Source organism: Daldinia loculata (assembly GCF_022478755.1).
Source record: "Daldinia loculata strain CBS 113971 unplaced genomic scaffold F4817scaffold_75, whole genome shotgun sequence".
NCBI lineage: Eukaryota > Fungi > Ascomycota > Sordariomycetes > Xylariales > Hypoxylaceae > Daldinia > Daldinia loculata.
Window position 1 is genome coordinate 92,998 of NW_026054929.1, and position 16,845 is coordinate 109,842.

At 48.0% G+C, this 16,845-nt stretch overlaps 6 protein-coding genes across 6 annotated transcripts; 4 read left to right on the forward strand and 2 right to left on the reverse strand.

The window, feature by feature from the left end:
- Window positions 1-446: 446 nt before the first annotated feature.
- Window positions 447-3,210, forward strand: F4817DRAFT_361814 (ATP-dependent DNA ligase; the record flags this gene model as incomplete). Its single annotated transcript, XM_049306453.1, has 2 exons — window positions 447-1,094; window positions 1,150-3,210. 2 exons carry the CDS (start codon window positions 447-449, stop codon window positions 3,208-3,210), a joined length of 2,709 nt encoding a protein of 902 aa, XP_049154756.1.
- On the reverse strand, window positions 3,205-4,620 carry F4817DRAFT_351239 (aldose 1-epimerase). Its single transcript, XM_049305047.1, has 2 exons — window positions 3,871-4,620; window positions 3,205-3,811 (listed from the first exon to the last, which is right to left on the reverse strand). Exons 1-2 carry the CDS (start codon window positions 4,395-4,397, stop codon window positions 3,304-3,306), a joined length of 1,035 nt encoding a protein of 344 aa, XP_049154757.1. The 5' UTR covers window positions 4,398-4,620; the 3' UTR covers window positions 3,205-3,303.
- A 1,006-nt stretch (window positions 4,621-5,626) lies between these two features.
- F4817DRAFT_272838 (uncharacterized protein) lies at window positions 5,627-7,107 on the forward strand. Its single transcript, XM_049299447.1, has one exon. The coding sequence runs from the start codon at window positions 5,776-5,778 to the stop codon at window positions 6,844-6,846; it is 1,071 nt and encodes a 356-aa protein (XP_049154758.1). The 5' UTR covers window positions 5,627-5,775; the 3' UTR covers window positions 6,847-7,107.
- A 149-nt stretch (window positions 7,108-7,256) lies between these two features.
- Window positions 7,257-7,875, reverse strand: F4817DRAFT_320217 (uncharacterized protein; the record flags this gene model as incomplete). Its single annotated transcript, XM_049301159.1, has 2 exons — window positions 7,257-7,501; window positions 7,560-7,875. 2 exons carry the CDS (start codon window positions 7,873-7,875, stop codon window positions 7,257-7,259), a joined length of 561 nt encoding a protein of 186 aa, XP_049154759.1.
- A 266-nt stretch (window positions 7,876-8,141) lies between these two features.
- Window positions 8,142-15,383, forward strand: F4817DRAFT_272857 (DUF1744-domain-containing protein). Its single transcript, XM_049299448.1, has 3 exons — window positions 8,142-9,023; window positions 9,086-9,228; window positions 9,286-15,383. Exons 1-3 carry the CDS (start codon window positions 8,401-8,403, stop codon window positions 15,270-15,272), a joined length of 6,753 nt encoding a protein of 2,250 aa, XP_049154760.1. The 5' UTR covers window positions 8,142-8,400; the 3' UTR covers window positions 15,273-15,383.
- Window positions 15,373-16,607, forward strand: F4817DRAFT_351246 (uncharacterized protein). Its single transcript, XM_049305048.1, has 2 exons — window positions 15,373-15,821; window positions 15,896-16,607. Exons 1-2 carry the CDS (start codon window positions 15,717-15,719, stop codon window positions 16,280-16,282), a joined length of 492 nt encoding a protein of 163 aa, XP_049154761.1. The 5' UTR covers window positions 15,373-15,716; the 3' UTR covers window positions 16,283-16,607.
- Window positions 16,608-16,845: the final 238 nt, after the last annotated feature.

Below are 16,845 nucleotides of genomic sequence, written 5' to 3' on the forward strand. Positions count from 1 at the left end.
AGATATTCGTTAAGTTATTATGGTATAGCAAAAGATAAAAAAAGATATTATTACCTTATAAAAATTATTAATTATGTATACAGCGTAAACAATCGAATTTATACTGTACCTTTAGCGTTACCATTACTTTATTAGGCATAGTGCAACCGACTTTTTTGATTTTGGCACAAATGTCCTAACCGTCCACCATACCCTGTGTTCTACCTAGGTAATCTCGAGGGATGCATTTCTCGTATAATTGAATGTTTTATTACAAATGCAACACAGCGATGCTACCGGTACCTGTCAACGACATCATCAATATTTTCTCATCATTGATTAGAGCGTACTACGGGATGCGAGGAAGGCGCGTCAAACCAATTAGATGAGCTAAATATATTCTAATGGTTAAGTAGCGCTTGCATCTATATATCCATGCAGTGTTTCGTTACGGGCTCGAGATCGAGATGTCTAGTCCAACGAAAAAGCGGAAGCTGAATAGTGGCAACTCGAAATCATCTGGTTTACCTTCTAGAGGTCTGGAGTATTTCTTCTCTAAGCAGAAGGAAAGTAAAAGCCCTAATGATCAAACGCCAAAGGATAAAACACCGAACGATGAAGGTCCTGTGCAGGATCAGGTGATGACGGACGAGGAGCTCGCACGGAAGCTCCAGGCTGAATGGAATAAGGAGGCCGAAGCTGTGGGGCACGCCTCCGGATCTTCAGCCGTGGCAGCGGTCCCTAATCCGCCTAAATCGGACAATATCACTGAAGCTGTTAATGTTCCACCAACATCCTCGGATCCCCTAGTAGGAGTAAAGAAAGCTGAAAATAAGGGTAAAGGCACGCTGTCGTTACAATCTGTTACAGCTTCTGTGGACATAGTTTCGGAGAACATACTATTTGACGAGAGTCCTCTTACATTCGACCCTTCGAAGTATATACAGCATCTTCAGGAACATTGGGCCAGCGATGGTGGTGATGCGTCATATGCACTTCTGACGCGCTGTTTCGTACTCATCAACAGCACATCTAGCCGAATTAAGATAGTAGATACGCTCGTTAATTTCCTCCGCGTCCTTATAGAAGGGGATTCTGAGAGCCTACTGCCAGCTGTTAGTTACCTGTTTATTATCTATGTTTATATGTCCTACTAATTACAGCAAGTAGGTCTGGCTTGCCACAAACTCAATATCACCACCTTATATCTCGCTGGAACTCGGATTAGGAGGCTCAGCGATTTCGAAGGCCTTGAAGAATGTCTGCGGCTTGGATAATCGATCTCTGAAGGCAATTTACGACAAGTACGGCGATGCGGGAGACGTTGCCTTCGAAGCGAAAAAGAAACAGAGCTTCACACTGCGGAAGCCAAAGCCGCTTACGATAAAAGGCGTCTATCAGTCTCTAGTAAAAGTAGCTAGTAGCCAGGGACAGGGTAGCGGCGAGGTGAAACAGCGTATCGTGGATCGATTACTCCAAGATGCTCGGGGTGGCGAGGAGAGTCGATATGTTGTCCGCACGCTATGCCAACACCTGCGTATTGGCGCTGTGAAAACCACAATGCTAATCGCTTTATCGCGCGCGTTTCTCCTTTCTAGACCGCCTGACGCGGAGTTTCCCTTGAAATCTGTCGACGAGCTTAAGGCATTGAAAAAAGAAGAGCTCGCGGACGTATGGGGTAGAGCCGAGGAGATCGTCAAAGCTTGTTTCGCAAGGCGTCCCAACTATAATGATCTCATCCCTGCTATGCTCCAAATAGGAGTGTGTGATGAGTTGTTAATGAGGTGCGATCTGACGCTACATATACCTTTAAGGCCAATGCTGGGGAGTATTACAAGGGATCTATCTGAGATGCTTACGAAGTTGCAAGGGAGAGATTTCGCATGCGAGTTCAAATATGATGGTCAACGAGCGCAGGTCCACTGCGATGATAAGGGCAAGGTGTCAATATTTTCCCGGCATCTGGAGGTCATGACCGACAAATATCCAGACCTCGTAGAATTAGTGCCAAAGCTGCGTGGGGAGGGTGTCAGCAGCTTTATCATGGAGGGTGAAGTGGTTGCAGTGGATCGCCAAACAGGGGAATTAAAGAATTTCCAAACACTCACGAACCGAGCTCGGAAGGACGTGGCAATTGGGAGCATCACAATTGACGTCTGCCTATTCGCGTTCGACTTGATGTACCTGAACGGCCAGCCGCTCTTAGACCGGCCGTTCCGCGAGCGGCGTACGTTGCTACGATCTCTATTTACGGAAATACCGCACCACTTTACCTGGGTGAAGAACCTCGACGCTACGTCGCAGGATTCCGAAGGTGTACTGGACTTCTTCAAGCAAGCTGTAGAGAACAAATGTGAGGGCATTATGGTTAAGATTCTTGATAACCTGCCCAATCTGCCCGCCCCTAGCGACGCCTCAGAGGATCCTAATCGGGCGGCGGAAGATTTAGAAGAGAGCGAGACCCTCACTTTACCGACAAAGTCGAAAGGGAAAAAAGGCAAAGGAAAGGGAGTTAGCAATGGTGACCAAGAAAAGAAGCCATCTCCACGCCGGAAACCACTGCTTGCCACTTACGAGCCCGATAAGCGCCTTGACTCGTGGCTTAAAGTGAAGAAGGACTATAGCAGTTCGTTTGACACGCTAGATCTTATACCGGTAGCTGGATGGCATGGGCAAGGCCGCAAGGCGAAATGGTGGTCGCCTATGCTTATGGCCGTTCGCAACGACGCGACAGGGACCCTGGACGTCGTGTGCAAATGCATGTCCGGGTTCACGGATGCCTTCTACAAGGCGAATAAGAAATTCTACGACGACGGTTCCGGCGACGAACAGTCGGATTCCAATGGCGTTAGGGAAGGCGAAGGGGAAGAAGATAGGAGTAGTGACGAGGCGGGCGAGAATGACGGGAGGAAATATAAAAATGTCCGCAAGACAAAGCCTAGCTTCGTAGAGTACTCGGGTCCCGAGCCGGATGTCTGGTTCGAGCCTCAGGAGGTGTGGGAGATGGCATTTGCCGACATTACATTATCGCCGACATACACTGCGGCTATTGGACTAGTGAGCCAGGATCGAGGGCTTAGTTTACGATTCCCGCGTTTTCTCAAAAAGCGTGAGGATAAAGGGTTAGAAGAAGCTAGTAGTAGCGAGTTTCTGGCTGCACTGTATAGAAAACAGGAGGCTAAGGCGCCAGCTAAGGAGGAGGTTGAGGAAGACGAAGAAGAAGAGTTGTAGATATTCAATTAGATTTGAGTGGCTAATATAACACATATAAGCGGCTCCCGTCTTCCAATAACCTCTTGTTATCCATCACCATTGGAGTGCTGATTACTCTTTCCATGCCTTGTACACGATCCGGGCTCCGTATTTCTCACCCTTCTTTAGAAGCTGCTGGCTCCGCCAATCATCAACGTTAATAGCATTTACAAACCGGCTGGGTTCCACGCAAAAACCGCTGCGCGGCCCGCGCGCGGGAGCTCCGCCTACAGCCGGCACATCAATCCACTTGCCGGTATAGAACTGGAATGCGGGCTCCGTGCTAAGAACCTCTAGGTGGATTTTGCTTTCTGGATGGTGAGCGGAAACAAGTTTAGTGAGAGGAAGACCTCGTGTGTCTATCGGCACAGAGCTGGGAGAAGCGGCGGGATCGACGATGAAGCAGTCGTCGAAATCCGGCTCCTGGGCGCCGAGGGTGAAAGGAGTCGTTGTTGCGACTTTGGAGTACGCAGTTGGTCCGGTGGTTGGGATACCCCACTCATCGAGAGGGAGATATGAATTGGTACAAAGTTGGACCACGGTTCCCTCGATAGTTGGCTTGCCCGAGAGGTTAAAGTACCTATTCATATTAGCATAATGCATCCTTGCTCCTGTCCGTAGAAATCTAGGTGACCATACGAATGGTTTGTCATGTTGATGATAGTTTCCTCCGCACCTCCTACTAGCTCAGCCTCGTATTCCTGGCTAAGAACTGTGACCTCTCTTCCGTTCTCGGTAACCTTACCGGCCGTATAGAAGACCTTGACTAGAACCTCACCGGGGAACCCTTCATCTCCGTCTTCACTTATAAGCGAGAACTCGACGGTCTCTCCACCCTTAAGCTCGCCCTCGATTCCGGGAATGTTCTTGCGGACGCCCACCGGGGTCGGACCCTTCCATACCCGCTTACCCCAGCCCACATTTCCGCCGTGCAGGGTATTCGGTCCGTTGTTGGCAACGAAGCTATATGACTTTCCTCCGTTCAAACCCTCGACCTTGGCGCCCGAGATGCGGTTTGCGACACGGCCAATTGTGGCGCCAAAGTGCGAGCTGTTATGCTCGGCATAAAGCTCTTGGGTCGGGAAGCCTTGGACAATGTTAAGACCACCAACCTTAAAGGATTGGATAATAGCGCCGAGTGGCAGGAAGGAGATCTCGTCGGCCATGGTGGTGTTTGCTACAGTTGTCAAGTTGTTGCTGGTGCTAATATGAATTCGAGGGATGTGGGGGTTAGCTGGAGGCTCGAAATAGACTCTTAGACTCAGGGCGGGATGGCAGCTAGATATGGGAAATAAATTAGAACATTCGGCCTCAGTAGCGAGATCATTGGTATTCAGGCTATATACGATGTTCACGAGACAAGTGACAAGTGTGGGGAGAGTTTCTAAGTTTATCTGTTTAAGCTACATACAATAACCTAAAGCCATCATGAGATGGTGGGGTACATAGTAAGTACATATGAGTAAGGTAGGAGGTACCTTCTGTACGTATGGCGGGGTAACTTGGTCGTACACGGTCGTACAAGCGGATTATACGACTCCGTTTACCTCATCATTCCACCGAGGTAAGTCGCGATTTCTTTACTTTCCTACGCTATCGCGATCGATTCCTACGCTGTTGAGGCGTGGCGACATTAATCTGCTGGACCCGTACCACCGGATTCGCAATATGTGGGTATTACAGATGTGCATATGTACCTAACCTACCTACGTACATGTATGGAAGTAACAAGAATAGGCCCAGAGCCAAACTCCTATTTGAATTGGTTGGGGGTTAATGGGATATAATCTCAATATGCAATTACCACTAAACGCTTGCAGAGTAGTTTATGTATTTACAAGGCACCTTATCTATCGCATTTGGAATGGAATCTTGAGAGAATTCAACTAGAGATAATTCGGTAGAGTAAAGAATGTACCTGACTAAAAGATGCGTGTGGGCATTTGAACTGTGCTTGAATCCACAAGAATGTCTTGTTAAATGCCATGCCATGCAATCTTGAATTCTGCTTGGAAGTATCTGCCGTCCGGGCAAATAATATTTTGGGCCAATCATTGTCTTAGCCTTACGGCATCCTCCTTCTCATTAGGCAGGAAAGGGCAAGCTAAGGCACCCGCGTTAGCATCTGGTACACCTGCACTGCGTGGCTATTTCCTAATACCCACGTGGAAGTACTTACCTACCCTATATCCGGCTGCAGGTGCCGTCCAATGCTTACCGTACATTGGATACCTAAAGGTACCTAACCTAAGGTACCTATGTAGCTGCTCAACCAACTCACCGGCCTTGCTAACCCTCCTGATTCACAATTGTCTACCTAATATTCAAAACGATTACCTGCTATTCATCATCATTTCCGATCCCGATTCAAAGGAATAGACATACAACCCAACCCCAAGATGCTTACCTAAATTTCTCCGATTACATACCTAACGAATATAATACACCAATGGACGGCCGGCTCTAAGTCTTGTAGGCTCTACTTTAGAGCTTCAAAGACGCTCAGTTACTTTGAAGTTCGCAAATTAAAGGGTTAGACGAACCATGGCTGAATCGTCACCGCTAAAAGCTACCCCCAAACGTAAGCGCGACGATGTGCTCAACGAGCAACGCGTTTTCAACTCTTCTCCAAATACTTATAGTCTGCCTAAGACCACCTTCTCTTTTCAAGCTCCGACCCTGAAACCAGTGGAGATTCCTCGAAACGATGCCCCTGAAGATGGTAACAGTAGTCCTCGAAGTAAGGTTGCTCAGAAGTTCCAAGAACTGGCCCTTGGAAGTGGGGGCGGGGTAATTGATAACGACAGGGTCGATGGCAATGATTTTATGGGAACGAGAACGGGAACGGGATTAGATGAGGCTAGTCCCCAATTTGCAATTGATAGCCCGAGGTTTTCGCCAGAGCTCACCGTCTTCGATTTTGATGGAGGTATCAGAAGTAGCACGTCTATCGAAGACATGCAGATTGACGATGACGATACTGCATCGCGTAAGCGTGTCAAGTTGCCTGACCTCACCGAACTCCGAAATTCTCCTGAGGTAGGGTTGGGGGGAGAAGTAGACGTGGCGAATCCCGACTTTCCCCAGCCTACCCAGTCCCCTCGATTCACTTTACAGACAGCCGTGGACCCTGCTATTTTGAGGACAGCAAAGACAGAAGGTTCAGGCCGCTTGCAGAAGTCGTATCCGTCCATCAACCGATTATCGGAATCTAAGTCGCGTATTCGAAAACGATCGGGCACCCCTCCCTTAGCAAAGCGTAAGACGACAGAAGCCTTGGCCGAGGAGGATCCTATCATCATTGATCCCGTTCGTGCCGCGCTTACGTGGCACGAGGATGAAATTACTATATATGACCCCGAGGATAAAGACGACGACGGTACTGGTATCAATGGTATCGGCTTCAGACCAACTCCTGCTTTGGCATACGCGCGGGCGCAGAAACGAAGACAGCAGCTGGCCGACTATAGAAAACGCGAGGAGAGCGAAGCTAGAGCGAAGAGAAGTCAACGTCGTCGACAACGGATTGGCACTGTCGCAGAATTGGAGAGGAAACATTCTATGGCACGAGTGCGTTTCTCGGATGCAGAGCCGACTACTGTGGTCACGACTTGACGCTAGCATATGTCTTCTACCACTTGAATTTCAATACGATAATTCTGGACTTGGGGCGTTAAGTGGATATAGCCGGCAATGATTTCATTAATAGGGCGTTGAATAGCTCTGGCGCGGATTTATAGCCTTAAATGGCCGACATGATGGCAAGGTTGCCTTTATCTATTTGAAACCTATTCGACTTTCTTTATGCTTTTGCGAAATAATCTAAAACTACATAGCTTCGGATTCGGTATTGCTATAGGTCACACCAACAGAGCCAAGACTGTCGAAAGCGTCAATGTTGATACGTGATTTATGGGTTTCGAAGGATAGCATATGAGCAGACCTCAGCGACATACCCCGAATTTCTATAGTATAACTAGTAGATATTCCTCACTTTCGTTGTAATGCCTGCAGGTCGACTAAGATCACCAAAATTTATACCAGCTTTTCTTTGTAGCAGCGTCTTGCCTTGCTTTTTCTGCTTCCAATTTTAACCTTGCAGCTTCTTCAGCTTGTGTCTTTTTCTCGGCTTGCTTCTTATCCATGACTTCAACTATGCGCGCCATGGCTATGCGCTCGTTCGCTCGTTGCGCACGACAGTATTCCCATTGGATTATGGAGCCCAAGAAAAATACACCAAAGGCCCAGTTTGTTGCTTTTGGTACCGTCCCTGGAGGACATAATTAGTCTAAGCGCATTCTGAACTCTCAAGTAGTACGCTTAGGTACCTCCTACGAAATATCGACCCATCCCCACCGCCGCACCCGATGCGATACCCGTCATAAGGCCCTGGCGGGCACACGGGATTTTGTGTACATTGAGGAAATCGTCGGATTTTATGGACTGAATCCCGTCCTTGATCGTGGGCTCAGGCGTGCTCTTTTGCCCCTCCGTGGATTCGCCCGCATGGCTTTCGGGTTTTGAATTGGGGAATATTTCGGGGAATATTTCGTAGATCTGATGTTCCTTGACATGGTCAGGAGGACCTATTGCCCCAGGTGGAGGGCCTCGCACCCTAGGCGGCTCGTTGTCGTCTTGCGCCATCACTGGCGCTCAAAATACTACCTGAGCTTGAATTTCTATGGTTCGATATTTTGACTACGGAATATAAAAATCGCGATTTGGAGCTATGATGCCGCTATGCAGAGGCCCCACTGGGAGTATGCAACTAAACGAGTAAAGCGAATTGAGTACTACTATGCATATATAGGGGCACTTTAAGGAACGCGACAATGGTAATACATAAAACGCGTACATATGCAAAGACGCGTCTCGCGTTTAATGGAACAGGGGTTTTGTAGCCCATTCCATATCGATTATGGATTCTTTTAGATACAACTACTAACTTTACCAAATAGCAAACTCGAAGACTATAACATCGACTATTCCGTACTTCAATAAGGTAATCTTCGGAATCTCAATTGGATTGGTTATCTTATTTGAACCCTGCCGTCGCAAATGACGCCCAAAATACCCTGCATTATAACGATACCCTCACTATAATCGACAATTCCTTCAACTTTTGCGCCAGGCCATAATTAAAACCATTCCTCTCCTACCGATTCTACTATGCCCAACACATCTCTACGCCGCCCTCAAAAGGGCTATGCTCGCCGGGGAGGCAAGAATGCCTACCATGGTGGCAGCCGGACTCGAACATTTGCTGCTTCAACTACACGCAACGAGGCTACATCAGCCGACGAGAAAGCGGAACGGGCACTCCTTGCGCAGCAAATTGACGAGTCTATGGGGTTTGCTAGATACGAGTCGGGTAGAAGAAAAGAGGGATGGCTTGTCAATGTCCAACCGACGACCGTAGCGCTTGGCGACGATCGAGCCCCTGGTGGGAGAGCGGCATTAGACTGCTATTTTATCGAGGAAGACGGACAGACGTTCAAGGCAACCGTCGAATACGAACCATACTTCGTCATTGCGTGCCGAAAAGGGAGAGAGGGGGAAGTCGAGGAATGGCTAAAACGAGTGCCAGGCGGCGGTGTCGTACATAGCATTAGACGAGTCGAGAAGGAGGACCTGTCTATGCCGAATCACCTTCTTGGATATAGAAGGACGTTCCTCGAGTTACGGTTTAGGAACGTACAAGATTTAATGAATGCGAGGCGGGATATAATGCCTATAGCGGAGAAAAATAAGAAATCTATGGGCACGGTGGATGTTTATGCAGAGGTTGCTTCGTTAGTCTCCCTATTTCCAGAAGGATTTTACTCAAATATCTAGATACTAACATAAAATATAGCGAACAAGCGGGATTCGACCTATTTGATGATTCACGAGATAACGACGGACGACATAATGCTTCTTTTGCGGACGCTAGCGACTACGTGGTCGATATTAGAGAGTACGACGTACCGTACCACGTAAGAGTAATGATAGATATGGGTGAGTATATATCACTAACTCCCGCTACTATATCATGCTAATGAGAATGTTACCTAGATATTCGAGTAGGAAAGTGGTATTGGGTGGAAGTAAAGCACGGTATTACCACTATAACGCTTAATGAGGAACACATCGTTCAAGCCGACCCCGTAGTAATGGCCTTTGATATCGAGACATCAAAGGCCCCTCTCAAATTCCCCGACGCCGCCATAGATCAGATCATGATGATGTCGTATATGATCGACGGGCAAGGTTTCCTCATCACGAATCGGGAGATCGTCTCGGAGGACATTGCAGATTTCGAATACACCCCAAAACCCGAATACCCTGGAACATTCATGATTTTTAACGAGCCTAACGAGAAAGCTGTTATCGAGAGGTTCTTCTCACACGTCAAAGAGGCGAGACCGACCGTCATCGCCACGTACAACGGAGACTTTTTCGATTGGCCGTTTGTAGAAACGAGAGCAAGCATTAACGGTATCGATATGTACCGAGAGATTGGATGGAAGAAGGATAGTGAAGACATCTACAAGTGCACGTATGGCGTCCATATGGACTGTCTATCGTGGGTCAACCGAGACTCTTACTTGCCCCAGGGTAGTCGAGGTTTGAAGGCTGTTACCGTTGCCAAGCTTGGGTACGATCCAGACGAACTCGATCCGGAGCTTATGACACCATACGCAAGCGAAAGGCCTCAGACGCTGGCAGAGTATTCAGTTTCAGATGCCGTCGCTACGTACTACCTATACATGAAGTATATCCACCCATTCATCTTCTCGTTGTGTACAATTCTACCCCTAGGAGGCGATGACGTATTACGCAAAGGAACGGGTACTTTGTGTGAGATGTTGTTGATGGTGCAGGCATACAAGCACGAAATCATCCTACCCAATAAGCACATGTCACCCAAAGAGTCTTTTTGGGATGGTCATCTACTCGATGCCGAAACTTATGTCGGCGGCCACGTCGAAAGTATCGAGGCGGGTGTGTTTCGAGCAGATATTCCGGTGAATTTTGCTGTTGATCCCGGTGCGGTGGACGAGCTCCTCGGAGATTTAGATGCGGCTCTTAAATTCGTGATCGAAATCGAAGAAAAGAAGTCTCTAGATGATGTCACGAACTATGATGAAGTTAAAGAGCAGATTGCATCGCGATTGTTACAACTCAAAGAGACACCCAACCGAAACGAGCGACCTCTGATTTACCACTTAGATGTTGCTTCTATGTACCCTAACATTATGACAACAAATCGATTGCAGCCGGACTCAATGATTCAGGAGTCGGACTGCGCTGCCTGCGATTTCAACCGCCCAGGTAAAACTTGCGATAGGAGAATGCCCTGGGCTTGGAGAGGAGAGTACCTACCTGCGAAGCGAGACGAGTACAACATGATTCGGCATGCGCTTGAAAACGAGAAATTTCCAGGTAAACGACCTGGCGGACCTATGCGAACTTTTCAAGAGTTGCCAGAAGATGAACAAGCCGGTCTCATCAGGAAACGGTTGCAGATGTATAGTCAAAAGGTCTATCACAAGATCCGCGATTCGACCACTATTGTCCGGGAGGCAATTATTTGTCAACGAGAAAATCCTTTCTATATCGACACCGTCAGAGATTTCAGAGATCGTCGATATGATTATAAAGGACAAGCGAAAGTCTGGAAAGGCAAGACTGAGTCTCTAAAGTCTTCTGGAGCACCAAGCACAGAGGTTGACTCTGCGAAGAAAATGATTGTCCTTTACGACTCTTTACAGCTTGCGCACAAGGTCATTTTAAACTCGTTCTACGGCTATGTCATGCGAAAGGGTTCGAGATGGTACTCTATGGAAATGGCCGGTGTGACGTGTTTAACTGGCGCAACCATCATTCAGTTGGCGCGATCTCTTGTCGAACGCCTTGGCCGACCGCTTGAACTCGATACGGATGGTATTTGGTGCATGTTGCCTGCGACATTTCCGGAAAACTTCGTCTTTAAACTTAAAAACGGCAAGAAATGTGCTATCTCATATCCTTGCGTCATGTTAAACCATCTTGTCCACGCCAAATTCACGAATCACCAATATCAGACTCTGGTTGATCCAAAAACGTTTAAATATGAAACGCATAGTGATAATTCAATTTTCTTCGAAGTTGACGGTCCCTACAAGGCGATGGTTTTGCCGACATCGAAAGAAGAAGACAAGAACTTGAAGAAAAGATATGCTGTTTTTAATGACGACGGTAGTCTGGCTGAGCTCAAAGGATTCGAGGTGAAACGAAGAGGTGAACTCAAGCTTATTAAGATCTTCCAGCAGCAAATCTTCAAGTTCTTCTTAGAGGGAACTACCCTCACCGAGTGTTACGCTGCAGTAGCAAAAGTCGCAAACAGATGGCTGGACGTTCTTGACAATAAGGGTTCGACACTAGCTGATGAGGAACTCATCGATCTCATTTGCGAAAATAGAAGCATGTCTAAGACGCTCGAGGAATACGGAAGCCAGAAGTCCACATCCATCACGACGGCCAAACGGCTGGCAGAGTTCTTAGGTGAGCAGATGGTTAAAGATAAGGGTCTTAATTGCAAGTATATTATTTGCGCTAGACCTCGGAATGCCCCAGTTACCGAACGAGCTGTTCCAGTCGCCATCTTCTCTGCCGCACCGGAGATCAAGCGAACATACTTGACAAAGTGGCTCAAGGAAGAACCCGCCGATACTGATCCCAGGGCGCTTTTAGATTGGAATTACTATTTAGAACGATTGGGTTCCGTTATCCAGAAGTTGATCACCATTCCTGCCGCGTTACAAAAAGTTCGTAACCCAGTCCCGCGAGTGGCACACCCAGACTGGCTTCAGCGGCGGATCAATATCAAGGACGACAAAATGAAGCAGAAAAAGTTGACCGACCTTTTCACAAGTACCAAGGGACCTCTAGAAGATATAACAAATCTTACAGGTTCGAGGGTAGACGATCTCGAAGATTTCGGGACCAGGTTACTAAAGCCGAAGAGTACAACGGCAGTCATCAACGCATCCCAGCCCCCATCAACAGCAACAAAGCGAAAATCCCCTGAACCAGAAAAGGAGAATACGGATCCTTTTGCGGCTCTCCCGAAGGAGATGCCAAATCCCTCTGATGACTACCCAGCATTTTTGGAATATCAAAAGAAAAAGTGGAAGATCCAAAAGCAGGCTCGAATCCGCCGACGCCACCTCTTTGGAGACCGCCGTGGCAATGCGAGCGGCAACATCCAGCAGACATTCCGCCAGAGAGCAGAAGTTACGTTCAGGAATACGTGGCAATTACTTCAGCTCCGAACAACTGACAATCCAGGCGTGGTAGCTGCTTTCGTCTTGATCGACGCAAAGGTTCACTCGCTCAAGATCAAAGTCTCACGGCAGGTGTTCCTAAACCTCAAGGGCAAGGATCTCCCCGACATCGAAGTTCAGGGTTGCGAAGTAGAGCAAGTCTATCATACCTTGCCAAATGGACACTCGTCGACACACTTGTTCAAAATCACCGTCCCTGAGGATATTTACTTTGCCGAATCCCAAAAGTTTTCATTGCTGTTCAATCACCCGAGTGTAGAAGGCGTATATGAGAAGCAGGTCCCATTAAACGTTCGAGCAGTACTTCAACTTGGCAACTCATGTACCATTGACGAAAGCCAGCCCGGTGTACTCGGAAATGGCTTAGATCAAGGTTTCGATCTTAAGAGTTTAATAAAGCCGACAAAACCCAAGGCCTACCTAGACTCCAATCCACTTGCATACCTCTACATATCACATATCACCGCGGGTGAGAGGCAGATTTTTGGTGTATTCTCTTCAACTAGGGACGAAGCCCATATAGTCATCCTTCAGAAGAACAGGGACGCCGGGCAAGACCTACCTAACGTCACAAAGATCTATAGTGAGATGTTTGCAAAGAGGCGACAAGAAGGGGAGGGTACCAATTGGCAAGAATGCTTTTCCTACCAGGAGAAAGTAACGTTCAAGGTAACTCAGGTGACAACGCGACGAAAGGCACACCTTGAGATCAGTGATCTGATCAAGAAGATGAAGAAGGATGAGTTGAAGCCTCTCATGCTTGTTATTCAGTCATCTCAGCAAAGCTTACTAGTTCATGATATCCCCACCCTCGCAGAGTTCCCTATTCTTCCTCTTCGATACGACCAAGCAGACAGCTCTCTTCCCCCTCTTGGCTGGCAATCCGTTGTCGCCAAACGTCTTGTTTCTCATTACCTCAATCTTGGGTCGTGGATTCTTCACCTCACAGCCCTAGCAAGGTATGGCGATATACCCTTATGTAACTTAGAGCGCGACGATCCGAGGTTCCTTATCGACGTTGCATACGCTCGCCGGCTACAATTAAATAACGTAGTGCTATGGTGGTCGCCGGGCCCTAGGCCAGATCATGCTGGCTATGAGCAAGATGATGTGACGGGTCCACTTGATACAGTCACAATGCCCTCGATCAATACCCCTGGGACGTATGCATCAGTTTGTATCGATATCGAAGTTCGGAATCTAGCTATTAACACTATACTTACATCAGCCCTGATCAACGAACTCGAAGGCGCAGATTCAATTTCCTTCAATCCCGCTGCAGACTCTGCACCATCAGATGGTAACGAGGTTTTGCATTCTGAATCAGCGTTTGCCAATGCCGGGGTACTTGTACTACGCGAGATGGTCAAGTCTTGGTGGGCGGAAGCATGCAAGGGCAGTCCTATGGCCGATATTCTCGTCCAGCATCTAGTACGATGGGTCGAATCTCCTGACTCTTTCATGTACGACCGAGCATTACAATATTATGTGCAGATGATGAGCCGCAAAGCCATGCAGCAGCTTATGGCGGACTTCCGTCGGGTCGGTTCCCAAGTTGTGTTTGCGAATTCCAATCGACTACTTCTACAGACAACAAAGTCAGAAGTAGGCAACGCATATGCATACAGCCAATACATACTGAAGAGTATTAAGAGCAAGCCGCTGTTTCACTTTATTGATCTCGAAATTAAGGAGTATTGGGACTACCTGGTGTGGTATGATGAGTTTAACTACGGCGGGAAAGCTTGCCAGGAAGTTGTTGAAGCCGAACAGCAGAGTTTACAGACTATCATGAACTGGCAGATAAAGACCTTCCTACCTGTTCGACTACAGGACACGTTCCAGCATTGGGTTGTTGAGTTTATACAACTTATGCACGGACTCAAACGGCCCTTGATGGTGAACGGAGACCCCGATGCAACGCCACGTCTCACGCAGCTACCGTTGCGCAACGGCTCTCAAGATGATGATGGTGATATCTCGCAGGCTATCCTCGGCAAGAATTTCGAAAAACAACTCAAGAAGGAGATTAGGACCCTCGTCTCGACCCAAGCTCGTGAGCTCCTTCATCCAGAACTAGCGTCGGACTGGTCATTCCCGGTTCTACCAGGTAGCCACTTGAAGAACATGAAAAATCGCAATGCAGTACTTGAGCTCGTAAAAAACCTTATGCAAGTCCTGTCACTAGACAAGAACATCACCATGGAAGCGCGGTTGCTAAGGAAAGAATTACTCGCACTATTTGAAGTGCGCGAGTTCAGTAAAGAGGGTGCGTTCGCAAATCCGAGCGAGAGCCTCAAAGTAGCACAGTGGAGTTGTCACGAGTGCACCCTCGCCCGTGACTGGGACTTGTGCCGCGACGAGCACCTACTACCGGACCTAAATACCTTTGCCGGTGACAACGAGGCGGAAATACGGAGGGCAGCGGCAGCCAAGACCTGGCAGTGTCCATTCTGCGATGCTGAGCTGGACAGACTGAAGATCGAGGAGAGGTTACTGGCGGATGTGCAGAGTATGGTGGTGGAGTGGAGCACGCAAGACCTAAAGTGCGAGCGGTGCGGCAGCGTGCGGTTGAATGACCTCATGGAGCATTGTACATGTAGCGGTCCGTGGGCGGAGAGCGTCAAGAGGGGTGAGGTGGTCAGGCGCCTAGGTGTATATCAAGGCGTGGCGAAGTGGTTTGGCCTCCGGATGCTAGAGAGTCTTGTCACGGAAGTCCTAGGGGGACTTTAGAATATAGCTCTAAGGACTATTAGGCGTTTCGCGTGTTTGTAGCGATGTTGATTGCCCTGAGCTCATATACTTTTACGTGATAATTATACTATTCCTTCGCAATTGCTTCTCGCTCGTGATACTTCGGCTTTCCCAATCCTTTGTGCACTGCAGTCCTCCGCGAACAACCGCAGTTCTACACCGATTAGAATATGACATGTGTCGCAGTTGTTAAAGTCCTATGAAAGCTTGTTTATCCAACCATTACCTTCTCCGAATTCCGGCATGTTTCGTTACACTACGTAGTATGCAGCGAAGTAGGTATCATTGCCATCGCAGGCGGGGTATTCTTTACATTACAGCCTGATGCCTAAGCCCCTAGAAAGTCCAGCACGGCTCGTGCATCTCAATCCTTCATTTTAAAACATTGCCATCCGGTAGCCTCTAGTTTGAACAGGAGAAAACATGACGATCGTAGGAAAAGCAGACGTTCCGGATAGGAAAGCTTTTCGCGAAGGCTTAAACAGTCGTAATGAGTTGAGTGAGAAGGCCAAGTTCATCACCGCTCACGTATGTTTTGTTTTAGGCGTTATTTTTTCGCCACCACACGAAAAAGAAAAAGGCCAGGGCTAATGTGGCTATAGCTCGGATGGGAAAGTATCCCGGCGTACTCGGAGACGGAATCACACGACGGAGGACCGTGTGAGGTGTCAGCACCGTTGCCCGACGAATGCATCATCGTCCTCCTGTACGGGCAGATGCAGCTCGACGACGACGAACGAGTCCTCACCGGGACCAACGTCGCGGTGCGCACGCAAGGGTCCAAGACGCTGAAGATCTTGACGAACAGCGCCGCGGTGTGGTATCCGGGGATGTGCTGCTGGGAGGGGGACGAGTGCTTCCTCGCGACGAAGGGCCAGTGTAAGCGCTTCGGAATCGGTAACGTTAGGGAGGTGAAGAAGAAGCCGAAGAAGTCGGCTTGGAGCTGGGTGAAGAAGCTTAGCTTGGGAAAACAGGATAATGATTCTTAACGACATCATTGCTACCTAGTCAGGGAGCAGTATGACAGATTGGACGTCTTGGAATTGGGGTCTAAGTCATCTTATGTTTGGAAGTTGGCAAGTGTTTATAACAAGCATGCCCGTGAAGGTGGCGTAATTAGGTACTCTTATTCATGCATGATGGATTCCCTCCAAGGGTTCTCCGATTACATTCTTACTAAGGCTAGAGCAGTGAAGACTTGAGATATTGGTCTGTATTGCTGTGTTTGATTCGGGAAGGATTATGGACTCAAATACTCTCAATACTGTACTTGCTATAGCTCTTGATAACTTAACTTTTGTGTTAAGCTCTCTACTCCGTGGCCTATGTGAACTGTCCGACGATATGAAAGTTAATTCAAGCGTGGCAGATTGATTCACTGATATGGCTATAGTAAGACTATGGCAGAAACTTCTGACTCCGCCTATCGATCATGATGCGTTGGTTGTTCGAACATCGCGTAACTAGATTGCGATACTCGCAGTTGTATGGTCGATATTCCACAAGCTCGGCCAACGATTATTCCCCAAAAGGCTACAATAACGAGGCAGTG